The sequence below is a fragment of the Saccopteryx bilineata genome, chromosome 3, assembly GCF_036850765.1.
Source record: "Saccopteryx bilineata isolate mSacBil1 chromosome 3, mSacBil1_pri_phased_curated, whole genome shotgun sequence".
Classification (NCBI taxonomy): domain Eukaryota; kingdom Metazoa; phylum Chordata; class Mammalia; order Chiroptera; family Emballonuridae; genus Saccopteryx; species Saccopteryx bilineata.
In genome coordinates this window covers 147585715-147608309 of record NC_089492.1, presented here as the reverse complement: position 1 = coordinate 147608309, position 22595 = coordinate 147585715, and the positions used below count along the sequence as shown (strand labels likewise).

Here is a 22595-nt window from a genome sequence, read left to right as displayed (position 1 = left end):
GTCAGAGAGAGGGATAGACAGGGACAGACAGACAGGAACAGAGAGAGATAAGAAGCACCAATCATTCATTTTTTGTTGCGTGTTGCAACATCTTAGTTGTTCATAGATTGCTTTCTCATATGTGCCTTGACCGCGGGCCTTCAGCAGACCGAGTAACCTCTTGCTGGAGCCAGTGACCTTGGGTTCAAGGTGGTGGGCTTTTGCTCAAACCAGATGAGCCCACGCTCAAGCTGGTGACCTCAGGGTCTCGAACCTGGGTCCTCTGCATCCCAGTCCAACGCTCTATCCACTGCGCCACCGCCTGGTCAGGCTGGATATATTACATTTAATAAAATATGGTGTCAAAAACATTATTTCTGTTATGGAAACAGCTTGAATATCCATCAAGAGGTGAATAGATTAAAAAATGTACTATATATACACAATTCAGCCTTAAAAAGGAAATCCTGCCATCTGCACAATGTGGATGAACTTGGGAGAACATTATGTTCAGCGAAACAAGCCAGTCACAGAAGGATGAATGCTGCATGAACTCACCCCTGTGAGGCATCTAAAATAGTCAAACTCACAGACACAGAATGGTGGTTACCGGGGCTGGCAGGAGACAGAAGCGGGAATTGCTAGTCATTGGTTATAAAGTCCTAATAAAAGATAGGCGTCTAGAGATCTGTTTGTAGCATTGTGTCTGTAACAGTTCTGCAGTGTTCACCTAAAAATTCCTTAGGAGGGTAGGTGTCAAGTTCAGTGTTCACAAATAACAGAAGCTAGAATATATACAAATAAAATAAAAAACAACCCAAAGGGACACAAGAAGCTTTCGGAGGTGATGTTTATTACTGTGATTGGTGAAGTGTATACATTGAAGATGTGCAGTATTTTGTACAATTACACTTCAATTAAGCTGTTAAAAATATTTCTGCTTTTTTTAAACTTTTTTTTCTTTTAGAGAGAGAAAGGGGAGAGAGAAAAGGGGTGAAGGAGCAGGAAGTATCAACTCCCATATGTGTCTCAACCAAGCAAGCCAGGGTTTTGAACTGGCGACCTCAGTATTCCAGGTCAACACTTTATCCACTACGCCACCACAGGTCAGGCAGTAAAAAATACAAAATCACACACTTGGGCTATGTCATGGCTATACTCCAGAGGGATAGTGTGTTTGATAGTCACCATCTATTGAGAGTAGCATACTAATAACTGGGGGTTAGAAGCTTTTCCCTGTATATCCTATTTATCAATAAAACACTTTTAAAGAGAATACTTGTGGAACTTTTGAACAAATATATACAGTGAAAAGCAATTTCAGTCGTTATTACACCTGAGACTCAGAACCTTGAATTCTCAGTTGTCAGTTGAGAGCTCTAACCACCTTGAAAAAATTTCAGAACACAGTAACATTTTCACTGTAGTTACATTTTGTTTTAATCTGACAGAACCCAAAAGGCCACATCAAATTAAATGACATCCAGTTTTACTTTGATGTTCATAGCTGCCAGTTCAGCTACAAAATACCGAAAAACATAAGGCACAGAAACAGTATCGATAGTGTCACTGCGATTGCAGACAGTACAGTTGTATTTTCTGTTGCGCATGGCCGACCACGAAGGCGGTGGCTTCTCTAAGAGCGGAGAGAGCAAACTGCCACACTTCACACACACGTGGGCTACCGACCGGTCTGAACAGTTAAAGAGGCGGTCGTGAAGGAGAAAAGAAGTCCCGTGAGCTAAAAGAGCATCCCGTTCCATTTCCCCAAAGCGGATCCCACCCTGCACATTTCTTCCCCCAATGGGTTGGTTAGTGACTCTGTCTCTGGCTCCTGTGGTCCTGACCTGGAATTTGTCTGAGACCATGTGGCGTAACCGTTGGTAATAAACCACGCCTATGAAAATGTCCGCTTCCAGTTCTACCCCACTGATGCCACTGTACAGCCTCTCAGTGCCATAGAAGTTGTAGCCAGCTGCCTTTAACATTTCACCAAAGTATTCCAAGGCTGAGTTCTCCTCTGAAAAGATGAAGGGTGTGGCATCATGGCAGAGACCATGCAGAGCTGCAGACTTGCCTGCCATGCTCTCAATTAACATACCAATGGTCATTCTGGACGGGAACCCATGGGGGTTGAACAGAATGTCTGGGACCATCCCACTCTCCGTAAAAGGCATGTCCTCAGCTGGCCACAGTCTGCTCAGGATGCCCTTCTGCCCGTGCCGGCTGGCAAACTTGTCTCCGATGGTTGGGTTCCGAGGGATTCTCATCGTGATGCAAACACACTTGAATTTCCCACTTCCAGTGTCATTACTACACACTTTGATGTTATCCACAATACAATTTTCTTTACTCCTAGGAAAAATTAAACCATACAAAAGGTCAACCTATTTTTCTAAACTTATAGCAGTCTATAGGCTTTATATGTAATTAGTACTGCATAAAGGGTATTTATAAAACTTATTCTTGCCTCTCTTCTCCCATATGAATAGAGCTGGCATCTCTAAAACCATCTATGTATAGGGCTGCTGGTTATGTTAACTACAGAATTCTGTTTCTCTGAACAACTATGATGAAACTATTATGAAGACCTGTTGAAACCACTCTTATATATGTAAAATAAGGTTAAAATTTTATTTTTAACAAGAGGCATAATAATCTCAACAGTTTAGCTAGGAAACATTCCTAACAACATGCATGAAAGATATGATCCAGTCTGAGTAATATACATAAATTCTCAATAATTATGAGACTGAGAAGTAAAACAGTGAAGGTAGTAGTATGATGGATAGCAACTTTGTCTCATTTTATAAATGCTGATTCAGTTACAACTGAGTCAGTAACCGAGCTACTGCTTCTATTTTCTCCCAAAATTCTCCTATTAAAAGAACACTTTCAATGACCTCCAGCAATTTCGCTGAGAAATGGCCTTTAAAACAAGCCCGGGAATGCAGCTTACTTGTAGAACACCACTGAGCTCTCGCCAGTGCTGAGGTTCACGTAACTGTAGTACGGGTCCCCATGCTGCAGCTGGGCACCAATAAACGGCAGCCCGTCCCCATCTAACTTCTGCACAGTCCGCGGGTCACCAGGCTTAACTCCAAACACCAGACTATCATCTCCTTGTTTAATTTTTTCAGAGAGATCGATGAACTCAGACTTGTAGACACTTCCATGGGCAAAGCCTCGTTCCCATGAAGCCTTACTTACAATCTGTGTGGTCAAAGAATCAAGGAAGTGAAGAAAAATAAGAATTTTCAAAAATAAAACTGGTCAGACTGGTTTAGGATAACTGGCATTCAATTTAAAACTATCCACATTTTCCCAGTCACCCACACTAACTACTAAAACCCAGACAATTATAATTCTTATAAATAGCATAAAACCTAATCATGCATAAACTTCATATTCCCTTAACATCTACTCAACTACACCCTCAAAGATGCACAAAACATGCATATCTGACTATTTAGTGCATAACCCTCAAGACTGCCACTTTTACCTCAGACCAGGAACTGACTGCTTTAAAACAACACTCATGCGCCAAACACTGCATTCAGGACACAGAAACAGTCCTGCAGTGATCTCACACTAAACAGTTAAATATTAAAAGAATGAAACTACTCTTGGTAAACCTACCATGGCATCTTCCATATCGTAGCCCGTGTAAGAAATAACTGCAACGATGGCATTAGTCCCAATTGGATAGTTGTCCATGTCATAGTGATCATACATGCACGGCCTCACTAGGGGACTTTGTGGGGTCTGAAGACGATACAGCTTGTTATCTGACCGGTCTTGATAAGTGAAAAGTGGGAAACCCATAGTTTGCTTACCTACAAAAGGAAAAACATCTTAGCATTTTGTTTTTCCCCTTGATTATAAAGGTGATATATATAATTGGGAACAACGAAACAGTCACAGTAAGGGAATAAATAAATCTGTCATGGTGGTAATCCTTATAGTGTGACAATGAGTAGACCTGCACGTTATCACGATCCAACCATGAAAACAGTGCTGACAGGGAAAAGGGACAGAAAGGTGTTTAACATGATACTATTTACCTACATTTGTAGTACACCCCAAATAATTCTACACCTAGTTTATGGACATATGTAATAAAAGGGGGATATAAAGGATACGTACAAACTGTACGGAGAGAGAAGAGGGGGAGGGGGACAGTAACTATTATCTATAATCACTTTCTTATACACACATACAGAGCAAAATGTCAGTATTTGTTAATTCAGGTATTGGCATACAGGGGGTAGGTAAGATTATTCTTTGTACCACTTTATAGTACAGAGAATCACTTCAACACAAATGATTTCACAAACTGAATATACATGTATAGTGGAATTCTTTAAAACACAGGAGACTTCCAGCTTCCAGTAGTAGAGGGTTCCTTCTACACAATCACCCTCAACATGTAATAAGACCCCCAAAACACCAGAATCAACACACACACAGATACACACCCTTGAAAATACTGAAGAGTAACCAAAAGCAGAAACCGGAGAGGAATTTACATTTGGGCAAAAGGAACTGCACTAGGTGAATTTCCAGGTCAGTTTTTTGGTTTGTTTTTTTTTAAGATTCTATTTATTGATTTCATAGAGAGAAGAAGGTTGGGGGACAAGAAGTAGGTGCTTCACTTTAGCTGTTAACTGATTGCTTACCGTATGTGCCTTGACAGGGTAAGTCCAGGGTTTTGAACCAGTGACCTCAGCATTCCAGGTTGGTGCTCTATGCACTGCACCACCACAGGTCAGTTTAAAAAAAATTATTTTAGTCTAATGGCCCAGTCAATGTAGTGGCTACAACTTAAATAGAAACACATCGTCTGACTGGCTAAGAACCAAGAAAGACAGTTCAGGGCACTACAATAACTGAAAAGACGGGGGAAATTTCAGAAAGAAGTCCTATACAGGGAAATCCTTAAATTCTGCATCTGAATTTAACTTAGGACTCTACTAATCACAGATCTTTGGTGGTATCCTGAGTGATGCATGTATGGGACATTTCCAAGCAGCCCTCAAGAATGACTGCAGCTGCTGTGCTTAGCTGTGTTATCTATCTACCAGTTAAATTGAAAAACCAATCCTCTTCAGAGGAACATAACAGAATCCATGATCTTCAAAACATCACTCATTCACAATGTCCACAATATGATGCACTATTACTAGATGTAAAAGACACAGTAAAACACTATCCATACTGAAGAAAAAAATGCAATGAATGGAGACATCCTGAGATGATCCAGATACTGGAATTAGCAGACAGTGATTTTAGAACACACATTGTATAACTGCTCAAAGATGTAAAGGAAAATATGTTCAAGATGTAAAGAAAGTATGTTCAAAATGAAGAATCTCAGAATATTAAAACAATGAAAAAGAAACAAATGAAAATTCCAGGCTGGAAAATGAAATAACTAAAACAGAACAAAAAGTCTGAACATGATGACTAGGTCAATAAAAATTATTCAATCTGAAGAGAAAGAAAAAGATGGGAAAAGGAGAATGAAACCCAATGGCTCACAGGACATCCACAGTTTAACACACATGATGATGCATAACTGCAGTCTCAGGAGAGGAAGGGGCAGAAACATTATTTTTAGCAATAATGGCAGTAAACTTTACAATTTTTTTTTTTTTTTTTTAAAAACCAGATTTAAGAAGACCAGCAAACTCCAAGCAAGCCAAACACAAAGAACATCATATGTAGGCATACCATGGGCATTCTGCTACAAACCAAAAATAGAACATCTTAAGGACAGAGGAAAAATAACACATCACATACAGGGAAACAACCTATGACTGCCAACCTGTAATTAGAAATGAGAGACCACGAATAGACAGCTAATATACAAGGGTGGGCAAAAGTAGGTTTACAGTTGTATGTAAAACAGTTTATTCTTGTATTATCTGTTAATTACCGTATTTCCAGATGAACAAACCTACTTTTGCCCACCTCTATATTTATGTGCTGAAAAAATCCTATCAAATCAGAATTATACATATATGCCCAGTTCCTTCAAGGGAAGAGGAAATAAAGTCATTTCAAAGAAATAAAAACTAAGAGAAATTGTAGCCAGCAATCTGCAATAACAAATGCTTAAGGAAGTTGTCAGACCCAAGGAAAATATTCCAGGAAAACTAAACCACATTTCTGATACAGTTAGTCTGAATAAGGACTATAAATACACAGTATGGTGCCATCAGGCAGGAATGAACAGCACTGGAAAGAAAATGATGTGGACAGTTTGTCGTCATCAAAAACGGAATCACAAGATCTCAGACAAACCTAAGTCGTTGAATATTTTACAAAATTACCTTTTTCTTCAAAAATGTCAAGAAAGACAAAGAAAGGCTAAAGGTCTGTTTTAACTTAAAGGAAACTAAAGAGAAAAGACAATTAAATATATGTGATTTTGGACTAGGTGCTACACAGGAAAAACCTGCCATGAACCCTATTTTTTGTTACAACTGGTCAGAGTCTGAATAGGGATTATAAAATAGTATGGTAATATCAATGTTAAATTCTCTGGTTTTAATAATTATCCTTGGTTATGCAAGTGAACATCCTTATTAGGAAATACACATTGAAATATTTAGGGGAAAGGGGCATCAAGCCTGCAACTTACCTTCAAATAGAAAACAGTATAAATGGGCAAAATATATATTAACAAAATGCAGGTAAAGGGTTTATGGAAGTTCTCTGTACCAGTCTCACAACTTTTCGGAGTTTGAAATTATTTGAAAGTAAAAAAAGTTACAAGCACTACTCTTCTTCTGTAAGTGTGACTGCCACCATCCCCATGTCACCTTACCCATCTGGCACTGGTACATGTTCCTCGGACTCTGGTTGTGATCGGAGAAAGGGATGAAGTTGGCGATCACACTCAGCAAGCTGTGAGGGAAGAGCTCCTGGTGCGTGGTCACTCCAGCAGAAACCTCATCCTCAAAGATGGCAATGTTCATGAAGAGCTGGGGGGGAGGGTGAATGCCAACACATGAACTCCTTCTCTGAGGTGAGCACACAAAGACTTGGAGGGAAGCCTTCCCCACCCAGAACAGTAAACACTGAAGTGACCCACAGGGAGCCTCCTATCAGAACTGCCACTTGTCTTCCATACTTCATTATAAATCTACCCTGGGCCAGTTATGAAGGGGGATAGAAGAACATTTTTTAGTACAAAGCACAGTTTGCAACTGCAAAGATGCAGGCAAAGACCCTGAGCGAGTCTAAGGGAATGGTTCAGCCTCGCCCCGAGGCAGAACCAGGTGCGCTGGGGCTTGGGGAGCTGGGCAGGGTGGGAAGGGCAGGTATGGTGACATCAACTCTCTCATGGGGGGGGATTGTGAGAGGAGTTAGCTAACACACGAATAGTGCTTCCAGCTGGTCCTGAAACAGCGAAATTTTGGCTTTCTTTCAATCGACAAATTGTTATTAACATGTTTAAAAAGCAACAGTTGAAGTCTGTGGAAGTTATATTTGACACAGTCACATACACCTACCAAATACACAGTCCACGTACCTGCTCCATAGTTCCAATCAGCTCTTCTTTGCCTAATTCCAAGTTTTGCACAGGCCGCACCAGCCTGCAAGGACTGGTAAAGAGGAACAGTCCTGGGTACAGACTTGGTTTTCCCGTCATGGGGACAAGGGCCACCTCCATCCAGGGAGGAATTCTTTTTTCTCTCAACACCTGTTTTCAACAAAAACAAGAGTTCAAACCAGAGCACGTGATATTTTTTACATCTATCCCCTACCACCAGGGAAGCAGGCAGACTGGGGAAGAAGGTCAAATATGAAAAGCAGTATGTCAAGAATTTACATGTTAGGCAAGTAACAACCATAGTGCCCTACCAGTCTCATTCCTCATAGAATGCCACTCACCCCATTCCTAGAGTTGGCAGAAGCTTGCTCTGTGGGGCTCAGCCCTACTGTCAGGCACACTGGTAATAACTTAATGACCGAGACTGCACAAAAGGCAGACCCAGGATGTGCTTACAGACATACTAAATGACATCCTGTTCTCTAATGTCTGAAACATAGGGCACTGTTTTTATTTTTATTTTAAAATGTATTTAATGAGCTTGGCCTGTGGATAGGGTGTTGACCAGGAATGTTTAGGTCACCAGTTCAAGACCCTGGGCTTGCCAGATCAGGGCACATACGACAAGCAATCAATGAGCAATTAGAGTGAAGCAACTAGGAGTTGATACTTCTTGCTCCATCCCTCCTCTCTCCTCTTTAAAATCAATAAATAAAAATCTTTAAAAGAAATGTACTTAATGAAAAGGCCCTTCCACCTGAGAATTAAAACACAAAAAAACTTCTATTAGTCAACTCTTGGGTGAAAGGAGACATACAAACCAAAAGTATAGAAATTTGAAAAAAAAAAGTAACAAACCTATAATATCAGAACTTTTGGGGGTTCACAAACATATTACCAAAAAAATCAAAGAATCAAAAACAAATGAATTAAATTCTTAAATCAAAAGCTAAAAAAATATATAAACCTCCCAAAAGTACAGGTAAATAAAGATAAAACCTGAAATTAATCATGGGTCTACTCTGCATAGCTCTAACAAACCAAGATGAAATGAATAAAATGGAGTCACCAAAGGAAACCTCAATAGAGATAGAGAGTTTAAAGATCAATTTCCATATTAGAAAAAAAGGTGTCAAGAAAGCACCCTGGAAGAAAGCACCAGAGCCAGATGGTCTCACAGGAACTCCTGCAGACCGGTGACCAGGTGGCCCAATGCTCCCCAAACTGCCCCAGAGCAGTGAAAACTAAGGAAAACTTCCTCATTCTTTTAATATCGTGCTGACTTACTAATGTCAATTGAAAAATTCTTAATAAATTATTGATATTTAAGAAAGTATCAGCATCTCTTAAATGAAGAAAATAAACATGACCGTGTAAAATTTATTCCAACATTTTAAGAATCATTGTTCATCGCTAGTATTAGAAAACGATCATTATTAGGGAATGAATATAATACATCTAATATGTCTAAGGGGAAAATCTTACAGTTTTTCCACAAAGATGCCAAGAAACTGAACACAGAATTCCGTATGATCCAGCAATACCACTGATAGGCGTACACTTAGAATTGAAAGCAGGGGCCTGACCTGTGGTGGCACAGTGGATAAAGCGTCGACCTGGAAATGCTGTGGTCGCCGGTTCAAAACCCTGGGCTTGCCTGGCCAAGGCACATATGGGAGTTGATGCTTCTAGCTTATCCCCCCTGTCTCTCTCTGTCTCTCTCTCCCTCTCTGTCTCTCTCTCTCCCTTTCTCTCTCCTCTCTAAAATGAATATAAAAAGAAAGAAAGAAAGAAAGAAAGAAAGAAAGAAAGAAAGAAAGAAAGAAAAAAAGAACTCAAACAGAAATTTGCACACCCATGTTCACAGCAGCATGATTCACAACAGCCAGAAGTTGGAGGCAACCCAAGGGTTCACTGATGGATGATGGATAAACACAATGTGGTCTATGTGGTTACCCGAAGCTGGGAAGGGCAGACAGCAGTTACTGTTTCAGTCGCTCATGCAAAATGTCAGAGGCTGGAGAGGGTGATGGGTCACAACAATATAAATGTACTTAATGCCACTGAACTAGACACTTGAAAATGATTAAAATGGTAAGTTTTATGTATATTTACAAAACAAAATAAAACCAACCTACAGGGACCAGAGCAGAGAGTCAAATCTGATATAATTTGAGCATCAAATAAAATCTGATATAACTTGAGCATCAAGTAACAGAATACTCACTAAATAAAACAGCATCTGTAAATTTCTGCTGCTGTAAATAAATGAGCAAATAAATAAATGGAGGAGAAAAGAAAGCTCACCCTTACAGAATGGCAACTAACAAACACAGAACAAATGATGGGTTTGGAAAACAACATTAGGCCCTGGCCAGTTGGCTCAGTGGACAGAATCATCAATGGAATAGTGATAATCCTGCAGAAAATACACTACATCAACTAACAGGTGAAAATTTGATGTGGAAAAGAAAGGTCTTATACCTTCCAAATATCTTTTCACAAATTATTAATGAGAGAAAATCTGTGACAGTATAGATGAACCTAAAAAACATGGCCTAGAAGTGATCAATGTTAACACCACACTGGTCTTGGGGCAGGTCAACATAACGTGCCTCCTGAAAGGACACTGGATCTCACCAGGAGGAAGCGAAACACAACCATAAGTGAAGGGACACTCTACACACTACCTGGCCTGAAAGGCTAAGGAACTACTCCAGATTACAGGAGAATAAAAAGACATGATAATCACATGTAACATGTGACTCTGAAGTAGGTCCCAGACCAGGAGGAAAAAAACAGGGAAAGGCCATTACTGTATTGAGAAAACTGGTGTAATCTGAGTACCAGCTCTGGATTCCAGCAACCTTACCTGAGTTTGGTAAGTGCACTACAGTTATTGAAGAGAAAAAGTTCTTTTTAGAAAAAATATGTATATATTTATAAAAAGCATACAAATGATAAAATTTGGGTGATGGGTATACGGGAATTCTCTGTGTTGTCCAAACATCTTTCAAGTGTACAATTATATCAAAGTAAGACAATTTTAAAACTAAGAAAACATGAAAAATAAAAACAAAACAGCATGAACTACAGATCATACTACTGCCAAAGAACAAGTCTTATGGCCCAGACTTTTGTTAGGAGGAGATTCCAAAGAATGTCATTCTTCTGGAAATTTTAAACATGTATTTTCAAGACCCAGAAGGTAACAGGGTATGACTTACATCTTGCATATTTTTAACATTACTTGGAATATAAAGTTCATATTTTGAGGTCCAGTACATGTCACTAGTATTTACAAAGAAGAAAAGTTAAAATTTGTCAGATTAGCAAAAGGCCTCAGTAAAACTACCAAAAAAATAAAAGGTGTACAGGTCAAATATCTATCACCAACCGGAACCTGTGAGGTCAGCACCAGGGGATGTAAGGTACTTTCAGAGTCAGCTTCTGAGCACCCAACCCTATGAGCACTCTAGTCCAGACTGCCCAGGGGCCACCTCAACAACTAGATAAGGACAGAAACCTAAGATCAAGGGACAGTACAATTCACAAAGACTCAAGGTCACCTTAAAACGCCGGAGAGAAGCTGCAACACTAGGAGCAAGCTCCTTATCCACCCAGCCAACCATGACACCATCCAGAAGGACAGGGTAGCACTCCGAGTACAGTCGGTGTAGTGCTCCATCAACTGGAGTAACCCCTGGGGAAGGAACAGACAGGGTCACTGCATTAGGATGCCTTTCCAACATTAGAGATTCCCTGCAGCACCACTTTAGACATCTAGTTATCTTGTCTCTACACCAGAATGTTTTTCTGTTTCTTTTTTTTTTTAACTTTATTTATTTTATTCATTTTAGAGAGGAGAGAGAGAGAAGGGAGGAACAGAAAGCATCAACTCCCATATGTGCCTTGACCAGGCAAGCCCAGGGTTTTGAACCAGCGACCTCAGCGTACCAGGTCGAAGCTTTATCCACTGCGCCACCACAGGTCAGGCTGTTTTTCTGTTTCTTAAGTAAATTTCTAATCATTTCAGCAAGGACACACAAGAACTAGTGACTCTGGCCTATGGGGAGAGCAGTAGGGACCGGAGTGCAAGGACTATACACCTTTTCTATTTTCATTTCTGAGCCATTTAATAACTTTTCCCAAAAAACTGATTACCTCTGATTGCTATTATTTGCAGATTCCGTATCTGCAAATTTGCCCACTTGATAAGATTTATAACCTCAGTATCAGTAACTAATGGCATTTTTGGGGTCTTTTGGTGAAAAATCTGCATCGCCTGCACACACACTCCCAGCTGATATCAAACAAGTGTTCCTATCTCAACTCAGACTGCAAACAAGCATCTTCCTAGCAGTCTGTTCACTGCCAGTGTGCTGCATTCTGCTGCTTCCTGTTGGTGGTTTCCCTCTGTAAACAGCCCCCGAGTGCAGAGCAGACACTGAGACTGAGCACAGGCTGTGGGTACCTCAAGAAGAAAGCACGTTAGACAAGTTCAGTGTCACTGGACGATACCTCGATATTAGCGAATCACAATGTTAAATAAGGTATCTGAACAAAGAACACAGAAAACAAGGCTGTGTATCAACTGGCTGATAAAAATGTGACAAGAGGTTCACAGGTGCTGAATCTTTATTTTCCCTGGGGGTAACGGCATTTCTCTAAATTCAGGGTTAGTCGTGACTTTATAGAACAGAAGTACCACAAACACCAAGAACCAACTGTAATCATAAATACCTGAAGATAGCAAGTGTTTGACAAAAGTGTCACAAGTTACCTGTTTGATGTTAGGCGTTTTCCATTCTGTATCTTTCCCCAGTACCAGAGCCTTTCCCATCTCTTTTTCTGCAATGGGATATACTCTCCACCTCTCCCCACTCCTTTCTACCCTTTCTTGCACTGACATTTTCATCACTGGTGGCAAACAAAATGATTCTTTCCCTTGTAGAGAGAGAACTTGCAAATTATACTGATTATGATTTCTAAATCTCATGTAATTCTGAATTACTTTCCCTGGAGCTCCTCCCTGAAAACTTACAGCATAACTGGCAGAAACACTTTTAGTAAAAATTTCTTGACTCATGACTTCAATGCCTTTGTGGATGCTGAAGAATGCCTACCACCTGAATCCTGCAAAATGGAAGTTTTTGCATATAAACACAAATTCCAGTGGAGACCCAACACACAGACCAGCAAGTACACAGAAAACTGTCTCCAGATCACAACTGGGGACCCCCAGGACCAACAGTGAAGAATGCCCAAAGAAAGGGCATCATTATGTGTGAATGTAAACCCAAAGACCAGCACGCAAGACAGCCTTCCAGCGAAGGCAGAGAGGAGCTGCCAGAACCCCGGGAACAAAGGCTACAGATCTGAGGATCCCAGGGTACAGATTGGACAACTGCCTTTTTAACTGTCTTGCCCTAAATTGACATTGTTTCCAGCTTAGAGACACAGGAGTCAACCTAACAGATGTAGGGAAAGGATCCAAACGTTATTTCCAATATTAAATGCTGCTGTTTCTAATGCTTTCACATCTTTTTTTTTTTTTAAATGGCAACAACATGAATTTCTCAATTCATTTTCTTTTTCTTAAATAATTTATTGGGGTGACATTGGTTAATAAAATTATATAGGTTTTGGGTATACAGTTCTATAATACATCATCTGTATGTTGTATTGTGTGTTTACCTACCCAAGTCAAGTCTCTATCACCATTTATCCTCCTTCTACCCTCTTCAACCTCCCCCTACTTCTCTTCCCGCTGGTTCTCCTCCATTCCTTTTCTAAGAATCTGACCTTCTATGAAGAAGCTAAGAAACCAGCCCAATTCCTGCACAGAAGAGTAAAAACAATTCCTGCAGGAATGCTCTGCTCAGCCATCAAGGCAGAGTAACTCAACAGTCTTACCCCGTGAAAACGCATACATCCAGCCGGATTGTCACCGTGTCACATACCCAGGTTGCAGAGCAAAGCTGGAATAAATGCCGTGTACACAAACTGTGTGACGACCTCGCAAATGGCAGTTAAGTGGTTCATCAGTCCACAGGGCTCCCCATCGGGGGTGTGCACGGGACACAGGAAACCCCAAGACTCTGGCAGCAGCCTGCGCACTGTGGTGGTCCTCATCTTGGCAAAGGCAGCCCCTCTGTGCACACAGCGGAAATGGGAGAGATAGCGGATGAAGTTCAGTTTATCAGCCACGACACTAAGTCCAGAATCTTGAAGGAAGCCAAGACCTTAATAAAACAAAAGTCATTCAAAAACTTAAAAAAAAAAAAAAAGTCTTTTTATTTAAGGTCTTTATGCAAAACCTCAGAGCATACTCTAAATCACAGAGTAGGTTATTACAGTTTACTAGCTCAGATGAGTAGGAATAGTTCACAAAAAGTAGTAAAAATCTCCAGATTTCACAAACTGTATCAGCCCCAACTGGTTCCCTATTTCTTCCACAACCTCACTGTAAGGAAACCTTAAATAAATAACAAAATAGCAAGTAATTAAATGAAATTCATCAGACTTGGCTAGATAATACACAAGCAGCTGTTAGTTCTAAAGGAATCTGCATCAGTATCATCTGTTTGACAAATGTAAAGTTCTGGGCCCTCAATTGCTACTTTAAGTTTTCCAGGCCATTCCAATGCAAGTGGTTCAGGGATGAACAAGTGTAAGAACCCACTCAGACCACATGTCCAGGTGACCTTCCCCCACACACCTTTACTTAGACAAATCTCTAAGCTATCTTTGGTTTTTTAGAAGGATAAACAGGAAATGTATTTCATCATTAAAACTGGACTTACCTAAGTCATTTAGGCACCTTGTTGGAAGGCATTCAGGCTAATACATAAAACTTATAATGTGAAATCTCTTAAGAAAAGTGAAAAGTTTGCTGTTAAATAGAACCTCTTACAGTGATATAAATCTACATTAAACAAATAATTTTAAAAAATAACTAAAACAAAGCCTATCTACTTAATTTCACCTGTTTTAGAACGCAGATTCCCAGTAGCAAGAAGATATTCAAATGGTTTTGTGAGGTCTGTTCCCAGATTTAAAATCTTCATCAAATTTTCAGTGTTTATAGATACATTGGTCTTCTGAGCTTTCTTATCTAAACCTATTTTAACAGATATTAACCACGCCTCCATTTTTTCCTGAAATGAAAAATTTAAATTACATGTTTATTTGAAAGGTTTTACTGAAATTGCCAATAACAGAAAACTTCTGCCTGACACAATTTTCATCAGGGAAATTCTAGGCTGCTGAAAATTTTCAATCGCATTTTATGGAGAGAGCAGACAGAAACAAAAGTTTTTACTTTTCAGTAAGAATTTAAATGAGAATTAATGGCTAAAGAATTAAAAAATTTTTACTTCAGTCATCTTCACTTTTCATTCCACCATTATCTCATAAATTAAATCATTTTAGGGATACTATTCAAAATATAAAAGACCACCAAATCAACTTCTTTATGGAATTATCTCTGCTGTGCCAATACTACACACACACACAAACTCACGTTACTGACAGTAATTACGCTCTGTAATGTTGCTGTGAACACTAAATTAGCAAGTACTAAGCCATTGCTCCCAGGTAAAGGTTTCTGCAAGTCACAAGATGTTCATCAACTGGCCAATACATAAGCTCGTTTAAGGTGTTTCTGCTGAAAGACACCCCCTCCCTTTTTTTTTTTGTATCTTTCAGAAGCTGGAAACAGGGAGGCAGTCAGACAGACTCCCGCATGCGCCCGACTGGTGTCCACCCGGCACGCCCACCATGGGGCAATGCTCTGCCCATCTGGGGCATTGCTCCGTTGCAACCAGAGCCAGTCTAGTGCCTGAGGCAGAGGCCATGGAGCCATCCTCAGCGCCTGGGCCAACTTTGCTCCAATGGAGCCTTGGCTGCGGGAAGGGAAGAGAGAGACAGAGAAGAAGGAGAGGGGGAGGGGTGGAGAAGCAGATGGGCACTTCTCCTGTGTGCCCTTGCCGGGAATCGAACCTGGGACTCCTGCACGCCAGGTTGACGCTCTACCACTGAGCCAACCAGCCAGGGCCAAAAGACACCTTGTTTTATGTTGCTGATTCACTACCATCACACTCACAGCCAGCAGCACTGAAACTGTGACTGAAAAAAGCCCATCCAATGCTCATATATTCTCATGATACATGCCAGCCTTCTTGTGCTTAGGAACTTCACACATCTCTTCAGCACTATGCTTGCAGGCCATTTTAAACAATACAATCACCAACAAAAACCACAAAAGTGTGAAAAACATGGTACTAAATAAAGAGACCTTTGCTCCCAGCGTGAGAGCTGAAACAAGAAGGCAGATCATCTCCTGGACCTTGGCTGGGAGTGTGGGCATCAAGACACCCCAATTTTTTTCCTTTTCTTTTTTTAATGAGAGAAGGGGAGGCAGAGAGACAGATTCCTGTACACACCCCAACAGGGGTTCACCCAGCAAGCCCATTAGGAGGTGATTGGTCTGTCCATCTGGGGCCCTTGCTCCACTGCTCAGCAACTGAGCCACTTTTTAGCAACTGAGGTGGAGGCCAAGGAGCCATCCTCAGCACCCGAAGCCAACTCACTCAAACCAATTGAGCCATGGCTCAATTGGAGGAGAGAGAAAGAGAGAGAGAAAGAAGATGGGAGAGGGAGGGGTGGAGAAACAGATGATCACTTCTCTTGTTTGTCCTGACCAGGAAACGAACCCAGGACATACACATGCTAGGTCAACACTCTACCTCTGAACCAAATGGCCAGGGCATCTCAATTTTTACCTGTTGTGCATGTCTGCAAAGGACCATGAAAGCTTTGAGTAGCAGTACTGGGGTTACAGGTAAATCTCAGTGAGCAGGTGAATTAGTAAACAGGACTGACTGTGCACTTTATACAGGCCACTTATACTTTATCATCCATGATATGACCAAGATTTGATGTTCTCTTTACTCGGCTTACATAAACATATCAGGCATTTCTGAACCCAGTACAAGCTAAGACGTCTGATTAAGTACCTTACTGCTAGGTACACAAACAAAAAAGAGAAAAAAGAGAAGACATGAACTGCCAATACAATAAATTATAAACATGTACAAAAACATCACGGGGTGCCATTACCCCAATCCGCAGAGGTACAATGAGGCCTGGAGGAAAGTAGCCTGCACCCACCTTCAGAAACATGAGGAAGAGCTGCCCCGGGGTGAGCACTTCCTGGTTCACTAAACTGTCAGGATTATCCTCCATGCACTCTCCTTTGGCCAAAGCAAACAGCTTCCAGGTCATCAGACAAAGTACATAAAACTTTTCAGTATTAGATTTCAAGTGGATACAGATGCACTGGCTGTCAAAACAGAAAGAAAAAGCTTAAAATGATTCAGCTGCTACTACTAGGCCCCCAATTCATGTTTAAAGTCCTCACTCATGTTCAGAAAATCCCTTTTTATCTCATAGGGAATATCAGCAAAAGAACAGGGTTATAGTCACAAACAAGGTCTAGGGCTGTGCTAGCCAACATGGTAGGGCCAAGCCACATGGGCTATTTACATTTAAATGAAATAAAATGGAATAAAATTAAGAACTCAGTTTCTCAGTTGCAATGGCCACTCAAGTGCTCAGCATGGCCCATGGCTGTGTAGTGGATCTCCCTGATCTGGAGCAGGTCACAAAGACAGAGCCTTGCCTTAGGAAAATAAAGGGACACAGGGCCTGCAACTTCCAAATGGTCCGAAAGAAAAACAATTATTTATGTGTAGAGAAGGGAAGCAAGTGTAGTAAAAGTATTAAGTCAGTCAGCGTAAGTGTTCAATGTATTATTTTTGCAGCAATTCTGGCAGTTTGAAGTTATTTCTAAATAAAAGAAAGTATATTAGAATAAAGTAATACTATCACAAAATGAGAGAAAGGTGAAGATGACCATAGAATCTAAGCTAGCCCCTGCTTCTCTAGACCAGAATTCTAGCCTCAGGTCCATTCTGATTCCCAGATGTCTCCCAGGCCCAACTACATCAACACAAAGAACCATGGTACCTCCACCCCCGAGGAAACAGTTCAGGCAAAAGCACACATACTTAAACAGAAATTCTGCAGCTTGCTCATTTGAATACCAGTCAGGAAGATTGAGTTTTACTCTGAAGCGTTCACCTAGATAGTTGAGGACCTGTTTTTGTGTGGAACAACCTTCATCCATCACAATCCTCAACATCTGAGACACAGAGTTCCTAAAGAAAGAGTTGTCCTCTTTTCCTTTGATGAGCTCCTGAAAAATCTGGTAATCGGAAAAGCTGACAAGTGCCTAAAAGAGAAATGAGATTTTTTTAAAGTCACGAATAACTAAACCATCCAATTCATTCAGTAACAGGTCTCTTCTTCTTTTTAATACTCAAGAATAATTAGCACTCCACTATTGTTATACTGAAGTGAAGGCTCCAAAGTAAGGGCAGTTCTTATAAGACAGACACCAAGATGGCCCCAATGATCCTCGCCTCCTGGAGGGTACAAACTTGCACAGTCACCTCCCACTCCAAACCAGGGCCCATGTGACCAAGAGAATATGGTGAAAAGTTACACATGACTCTCAAAGCTAGATCACAAAGGTCTCTGCAGCTTCCCCGCGTTCACTTGGCTAACTCTCTGGCCCAAGCAGGCTACTGAAAGGAGTTAGTTCCAAGGAGAGGAACTGACTCCTTCTGCCAACAGCCTGCACCAACTTGCCAAACAGGAGGGAATCACCTTGAAAGCAGATTCTCTGGCCCTGGGTGAGCCTTCTACACAATGTCTGCAGCCCCTCCTAACATTGTACTGCAACCTCTGGACACCCCAGCCAGAACTACCCAAGTTCCTTATCACAGAAACTATGATGTTCATTGATGCGTTTTAAGCCACTAAATTCCAAGGCTATAGAGCAATCAGTAACTACTACAGCATGAGCTCTGAAAAGGAGAACCTGTTTATTCTGCATAGGCTACAACTTCCAATGACTCCCTTCATAACAAAAGAAAAATAGTAAGTCACACCTTAAGTGCAAATCCCAAAGGAAGAAAAAACAGTTCTTTCTGGTAAATAAAGTTCAACGTAACTGTGCCATTTTCCAAATAGTGAAGGTTCAAATTGACAGCGGAGTGTTCTTCCCTCACACAGTGCATTGACACTCCTGTTGAAACAGAACAAAACGTCAGAAACTCAGTAACACCATAACTGCTTCAATCATCTTTTCCGAATTACTTAACCCTCTTAGAAATAATTAGAGCCAAATCACTAAGTTTAGACAAGAATGGCAACCAAAAATGTCTCTAGACCTTGGCAAATTTCCTCTGGAGTTCAAAATCTCCCTCAAACAGAGGCCAGGTGGCTGTCAACCAGAGACCCCAAAGGATTTAAATACCAAGGTACCTGAACCAGAGACTCTGGGCCCACACCCACCTCTGGCCCAGGCAGGCCAGCGTTCAGCCTCAGGCATAGTAACATAAATACACGTTCTTTCACTTCCAGAAATAACAGGAAGTGAGTTCACTACTGTGAAATCTTAACACAGAAATGCTTAACAGAAAAACAAAAATTTATATACAGGAGTAGGCAAAAGTAGGTTTATAGTTGTACGTGAAACAGTTTATTTATTTTCCATACAAATGATTTCAAACTCACTTTTACCCACTCCTGTATATGAGGAAAAATATCAAAGACTCTATTTATAGATACATCTCCTTTTTAAAAAAAGAAACGGGGCTACAAATTTTCTAAAAGAACATTCTACAAATCACTACAACTTACCATACTGAGTATAGCCAGGCCCTCTGGCTTTCCACTTTGGTCTTGTCATTGCAATGGGGAAATTTCTCCGAGGCATAATCAACATTCGGATGACCTTCTCAATGCCATTGATTATGAAATAGCCTCCCATTTCCTGCCAAAGAGATGAATTATAACTTGTTAAACAAAGATAACTAATTGTAAATATGAAACTGACTAACTGCAAACATTAACCTCCCTCCTAACAGACCCAGCGCAGTGGGCAGAAGAGGAGAAACACACCGGGGAAAGGGGCCACGGATCCCTGGGAGTGTCAGTGTGCAAAGTAAGTCTTCTCAAGTGTATAAAAAAGGTCTAGGAACCTGGGAGGGAAGTATGGTAGGAAGTCAGAGTACTTTCTCTACCAGACAGGTTTGATCTAACTTGCTTTTCTGTCCCCTAAAATGACTTCACTCTTAAACAAACACCTTATTCCAAACAAGTCTGAAAATGAAAATAGCAAACATTTTACTTCCAATTAAGTATAGTTTCCCAAATAAGTTAAAACAAACAAAAAAACCAAAAAGCTGATGAGCATATGAAAGCCCTGGAAACCAGAAATTCAAATTAATAGAAAATATTTTTAATTGCTTTTGTCAATATCACATCTCTGTAATAAATAAAGAGGTACTATGAAGCAGGCATATCACGCTATATACTCTATGGTACATAACACTTAATCCTCATGATAATGAGTAAGATAGCTATTGTGCCCATTTTTTAGTAGAGAAAAACAGGCTCTAGGAGACTCAACTTCCTAAAGCCATACAATTGATAAATGTAGCACCCGAGTGTCAAACCCAGATCAGACACCAAAACCCTCTTCCAACCAGATAACTCTCTTTACTATATAGGCAGACTATAAATCTTGATTACTTCAACTCAATACTGTAAAGCCACCAAACATGGCTAAAAAGAAATGCCAAAGGGAAAGCATATGAAGCATTTAATACACTCACAGAATTTTACTGCCAGTAAAGCAGCTATTTTTAGGAAGTTTTGTGGTTTAATACTGCTTTAAAAACAAGAATATGTTTCTAAATATACACCCTTCAGAAAATTAAGGACAAACCTACCAATTCTTCCCCCATAATAACAATATCCTCTGACTACATAGCCAGTTTCTCATTCATTGCCTCATTTGGGACTCATTATGAGCCATGCACGATAAGCCTCATTTTACCTATCCAAAATTGGAGGCCGAGAAAGAAAAACTGACTCCCACAGGCAAGCTGCACATATTCTTCTCACTCCCACTCAGGCCCTTTCTATTATCACCTGGCCGTTTAGGGCCCTGGATCCCTAAAATTACCTCTGGTTCCTCATGGTGCTCAATGAGGGCTTTCGGAGGAAGGCCGTATAAGTTGCAAAGCTTGGACTTCACCATGATGGGAACATAGCCAAGAAATTGCTTAATGACTCCTTTTGAGATTCCATTCACCGACCAGCTGATATCAGCCTAAATGAAAAAATTACTTATGGGAAAGAAGTCTCTGGATCTACAAGAACAAATGAGTATTTTAAAAGAGGAAGAAGACCATATATTAGATGCTTTTATGCTTCAGATTTTAAAAAGTGGAATCTCTTGGATGACAGTATTAAGAAAGCAGAATTCTGATTACATTTTATTGGGCACTAATATTCTCAGACATGTACAGTGTGAGAGCCACACACCATCACTTGCACTCACTGTCAGCTTTCCCCGGTAAGTACTCCTCCGGCCCCGACATTCTGCAGGATAAACGTTGAGCTCTTTGCAGATGCTCCCTTTGGGAACCGTGGGGGGGCTGATGACGGCATCCACAATAGTAAGAGAGATACGCTCATCTTTGAAAGCAAATTCAAAGGGAGGTATAGCCTGAAATACAATTCACACTATTAATTGCTTGTGTGTCCAAGGTACTTTTTCACTAAGGCTCTTCCAAATCCCATGAATTTTCTACAAACATTGTTGCTTATAATGCTAATGTAACACATCTTTTAGACAGTTTAAAGCTACAGCCAGTCTAGTCACACCTCTCACTATGTACCAAAAACTGTAAGGCATTAACTCATATATTTTAGTGTCTGCAATAGTCCCTAAGGATATCACTGTGTACAGAACAAACCTGTCCTCTGATTCATGAACCTGCTTTCTCTCTTCTTACCTTGTACTTCTACATGCATAGCAAGACTGATGGGACTGCTGCTAACAGAGCAAGGATATGGAAGCATCTCCTGATTCAGGATCGGACACTCTGATATTCTTCAGGCTGATATTTGTACATTTCATTCCATGTGATCTCATACTGACGCCGTAGTCATGCAAAGGGAAAGGTGGTACCCACGGCCGTCTCCCCAACCCCCTCCACAGCATCTGCATTTTTGTACCATACCCAGGGGAAAGCTTTGCTGTTTCACTGAGTTCTCCTCCATATTAACTATGAATAACCTATTATGGTGGGAAAGCTAAGCCCACGCGGGCTTCTCCCTCATTCTCGGCACACAGAAACTATCCTTCAAAACACTACGGTTCTCAATTACATATAAATCCAGGAATTACAAATACATCTTCCCCTGGTCGACTAGACCTCAAACCCCGTACTGAACCTGGCACGATCGAGCACAACTACTATTTGGGATTACTGTATAGTGACTTCCCCGCCATCTCATCAGTCTGGGACCCGGTGCCCAGATTGTGTTCCATTCAGTCCGCCTCCTAGGTGTTCACTTAGGCAGTCTCCCACCATCCGCCCACCTCCAGCCCCACGGGGCCCCTCTCCTCCGACCGACCGAGCGGCGCCTGAGAACGCAGATCTGCGGGCAGCCTGGAGATGCCGCACTCACCTGCACCGCGTGGCTGAGCCCGTCGCGCACCGCGTAGTTGAAGGACTCAACGTGCGCCTGCGTCAGCTCCTGCAGCGCGGGCTTCTGCTGCTCCCGGGGGACTCCGTAAGAGGGATCCGTCAAGTGCTTGAGGCTGGGCCTGTTGGGCAAGCCCCGCCACCGGCTGCCGGGATCCATACAGCTCCTGCACACGCGACGCCTGCGAGCCTCCGCAGCGCCGGAAAAAGCCTCAGCACCCTGAGAAATGCAGCTCCTCTACTTCCGCTGGATCGAGGCCCGTTCATTTTATAGGGCCGACTTGGAACCGAAACCGTGGCGTGAAGAGGCCGGTGTGAGACTGTCCCAAGGCAGAGTGCGCCCTCCCAACTCAGCGTTGCCTTCTGGCTCTCGTTCGCTCCACCAGCCAGGTACGCGAGAGCAGCCTTCGAAGGTCCCCTTC

General features: G+C 41.3%; 1 protein-coding gene across 1 annotated transcript; it reads right to left on the bottom strand.

The window, feature by feature from the left end:
- Window positions 1-815: 815 nt before the first annotated feature.
- Window positions 816-22348, bottom strand: POLR1B (RNA polymerase I subunit B). Its single transcript, XM_066267680.1, has 15 exons — window positions 22157-22348; window positions 21021-21188; window positions 20643-20789; window positions 19313-19445; window positions 18559-18695; window positions 17614-17837; window positions 16715-16886; window positions 14529-14700; window positions 13504-13785; window positions 11110-11243; window positions 7520-7690; window positions 6812-6968; window positions 3619-3815; window positions 2939-3192; window positions 816-2334 (listed from the first exon to the last, which is right to left on the bottom strand). The coding sequence occupies exons 1-15, from the start codon at window positions 22331-22333 to the stop codon at window positions 1452-1454; spliced, it is 3408 nt and encodes a 1135-aa protein (XP_066123777.1). The 5' UTR covers window positions 22334-22348; the 3' UTR covers window positions 816-1451.
- Between the last annotated feature and the right edge of the window lie 247 nt (window positions 22349-22595).